Source organism: Bufo gargarizans, unplaced genomic scaffold, assembly GCF_014858855.1.
Source record: "Bufo gargarizans isolate SCDJY-AF-19 unplaced genomic scaffold, ASM1485885v1 original_scaffold_1067_pilon, whole genome shotgun sequence".
Lineage (NCBI taxonomy): Eukaryota > Metazoa > Chordata > Amphibia > Anura > Bufonidae > Bufo > Bufo gargarizans.
This window is the reverse complement of record NW_025334222.1, coordinates 1-3,236: the sequence shown is the minus strand read 5'-3', so window position 1 is coordinate 3,236 and position 3,236 is coordinate 1. Positions and strand designations below refer to the sequence as shown.

Genomic DNA, 3,236 nt, shown 5'->3' with positions numbered 1-3,236 from the left:
AACTTAGCACCCAGTTTGTGCCACCTGCGACACCCAGGCTGTTGTAGAGCAGCAGTAAGCAATGTGGACACACTGCAGGGCTGAGAAGGGAAAGAGTGCAACCTGATCCGTACAGGTACAAAGGGGCTCGCCTGACCAGATTCGGACAAGGGGCATGCCCAACCTGATCTGTACACAGACAGAGGGGCGCACCCGCCCTGATCGGTACAGGGACAGAGGGGCGCGACGGCCTGATCTGTACAGGGACAGAGGGGCGCGCCGGCCTGATCTGTACAGGGACAGAGGGGCGTGCCCGACCTGATCCATACCAGCGGGGGATGAGGGAGGCGCACCCGACCTGATCCGTACAGGGACAGAGGGGCGCGCCGCCCTGATCTGTACAGGGACAGAGGGACGTGCCCAACCTGATCCTTACAGGGACAGAGGGGCGCGCCGGCCTGATCTGTACAGGGACAAAGGGGCGCGCCGCCCTGATCCGTACAGGGACAGAGGGGCGCGCCGCCCTGATCCGTACAGGGACAGAGGGACGTGCCCAACCTGATCCTTACAGGGACAGAGGGGCGCGCCAGCCTGATCTGTACAGGGACAGAGGGACGTGCCCGACCTGATCCTTACAGGGACAGAGGGGCGCGCCGGCCTGATCTGTACAGGGACAAAGGGGCGCTCCCGACTAGATCTGGACAGGGGGGGATGTCCGACCTGATTCGTACAGGGATAGAGGGGTGCACCCGACCTCATCGATACAGGGATGTGCCTGACCGGAGATATCCACTGAGAGGAGAATTGATGGACCGGATAGGATCTCTCTTTTGGGTTGCGGCAGGGACAGCACATTCCCAGGCTGACATATGATGCAGATGTTTCCCAGCTGTCACCAGATGACCCAGCGAGGAAGAGCAAGGGCTGGAGTGATGTCAGCCAGTGGGAAGATGGGAGGTAGATAGCGGAGAGGAGCCCCACCTTCTAGTACATGTAAGTAGTGATGGACGAGCGCCGGTATACAGTGTCTGCCTAGAGCAGCCATCTTGACATTTTGGGGGAGATTTATTAAGCCCGTTGCACCAGAATTATGGCGTAAAATGCACCAAAAAGAATGGTGTTTTGATTTTCACCAAATATATCAATTGTTTTCTCCAGAATTGTCACCATAAAGAATGCGCTATGCCAGAAATGAGTTATAGCGGTCAAAGTGGGCGGGGCTATCAGATTGGCGCATATCGCGCCCCATTTATCATCCTCTTATCGGCAGAAATCGATTTAATTGTTGCGGACAATTAAGCAGCTTATGTGGTGGTGTTTTGTGTAAAAAGTCGCAATTAAGTGTAGTCCGGCAGGGGGGTGGCTGAAATGGCGCATTTTGGTTTAAAAAAAGTCGCATTTTATTGCTGTTGGTGTTAAAATGTTGCAACTCGGGAGAAATATGCGGATAATGAAGTTGACAGTTTACAAGCGGCGTGCGCCTTTGGGTATGAGGTGAAACAAGTCACCAGTTTTGATTTCTAACTTTAGTATTTTTTTGCCGCAAAGAACGCCATTATTGATAAATGTCCCCCCTTGTGTTTTCCAGGATTGACTTGAATAAATGACGTCTGAAGGTGGCATCCTCAGAAGGTGAGCAGGACAAATGTGCGCTGAGCCCCTCGGGGCAGCCCCTATGATGTGGGTCAGCCTCATAGACCTTCCTTGCCTTAGAGGGAGTCTCTTTAGACGCCTCATACGTACTCAGCCATGACAGAGACTGTCACATTCATTTTGTGAGCGGTCTCAGGAGTAGCTGATACTTGAGGGGGTCTGGGCCGACAGGTGCGCAGGTTTTGGGATTATTTTGTGAGTATTGTGCCTGGTACAGCACGATCCTTCTTCAGGAACAGCTGTGCACCCCACACTCCTCCTCTCTGCTGTTCCTGCGTAACTCGATTGCACTGCGTTCTGGATGTGTCTACGTAACACACACTGACTCAGCACACAGATGGCAGACGGAGCTGCGAGACCTTCCATATCCACCTGCAGATCATCGCTCTTTCTATGGAATACATCCAGGCTTTATTAGAGGACGCCATATCTTTATTGTTTTGTAGATGGTCAGCTCACACAATGCAGCTGCCCCCTCTGCCACCCATCTCCATCATTCCCACCTCCTCACCCCGACCACTGACTCCTCTACCACCCCTTTCCTGCCAACCAGTCCTGTCCTTTCCCATTGCCCATGCCACCACTCTGCCTAGTGCTTTCAGCACTTCCGTCCTCGCTCCTGGACATGCCAAGCAGTAGAGGGCCGGATCAGCCAAGCAGTTCAGGGTGGCCATTGCCAGAGAGGCATGGTAAGCTGGGAAGAGCCGCTCTTCTAAGGCACAGCTCTCGCCTGCTGCCACCGAACCTCCTCCAATCAGGAACACTAGGCTGCGTAGGAGAAGCAGGGCATGATAGGGCCCATAGCAGAGCAGAGCCACACAGGGCAGCCCCAGGGCCAGCCGACGCACCCGTCTCTTTTCCCTGCGCTCACAGGATGCACTGCCCCGCAGAGCACGAAGTAACCCAGCATAGCACAAAAGCATTATCGCCCAGGGCAATAAAAACCCAGCTAATACCCTCCCCACATTGGCCAATGCATCTCCCTTCCCAGATAGGGGATAGCTCTCGTAGCAGAAGGTGTGGTTGTAGCGGTCTCTGGTGATAGCGTCTCTGAACAGGGGGGGGGCATTGGCTGCCAGTTCTAGGACCCACACCAGTGCTGAGACAGCCGCAGCAGAGCGGATGGGCCGGGCACCAGGGAACCTCAAAGGATGTGCCACAGCCAGGTAGCGGTCAGCTGAGACACAGGACAGGAAGGCAGCACCCACATACAGGTTAGTGTAGAAGATGAAACCGAAAAGGCGGCAGGCCCCCGGCCCATACCCCCATACATCTCTCCGTAAGTAGTAGTCCGTCCAGGGTGGTAGTGCACAAATGAGCAGGAGATCCGACAGGCTGAGGTTTAGAAGGTAGACTCCAAGTTCTTTCCCTTTCCGCACCTGCAGCCAGGCGGCCCAGAGGGCCAGAAGATTGGCTGGGAGTCCCACTACGAACACAACGGCGTAGAGGGATGGAGGAAGCACGCCATCCAGGTCAGAGTCAACATTGCAAGCATCTAGAGTGAAGTTAGACATGTTAGATAAAGAAGATGTGCTTCGAGAGGAATTCTGTCCAGTTTCCTGTAAATTCCACTTGTTGACCATACGTTAGGTTCTTGGCACCTC

General features: G+C 54.5%; 1 protein-coding gene across 1 annotated transcript; it reads right to left on the bottom strand.

Moving 5' to 3' along the window:
- Positions 1-2,087: 2,087 nt before the first annotated feature.
- LOC122922930 (G-protein coupled receptor 4-like) lies at positions 2,088-3,223 on the bottom strand. The gene has a single exon (XM_044273698.1). The coding sequence runs from the start codon at positions 3,213-3,215 to the stop codon at positions 2,088-2,090; it is 1,128 nt and encodes a 375-aa protein (XP_044129633.1). The 5' UTR covers positions 3,216-3,223.
- Between the last annotated feature and the right edge of the window lie 13 nt (positions 3,224-3,236).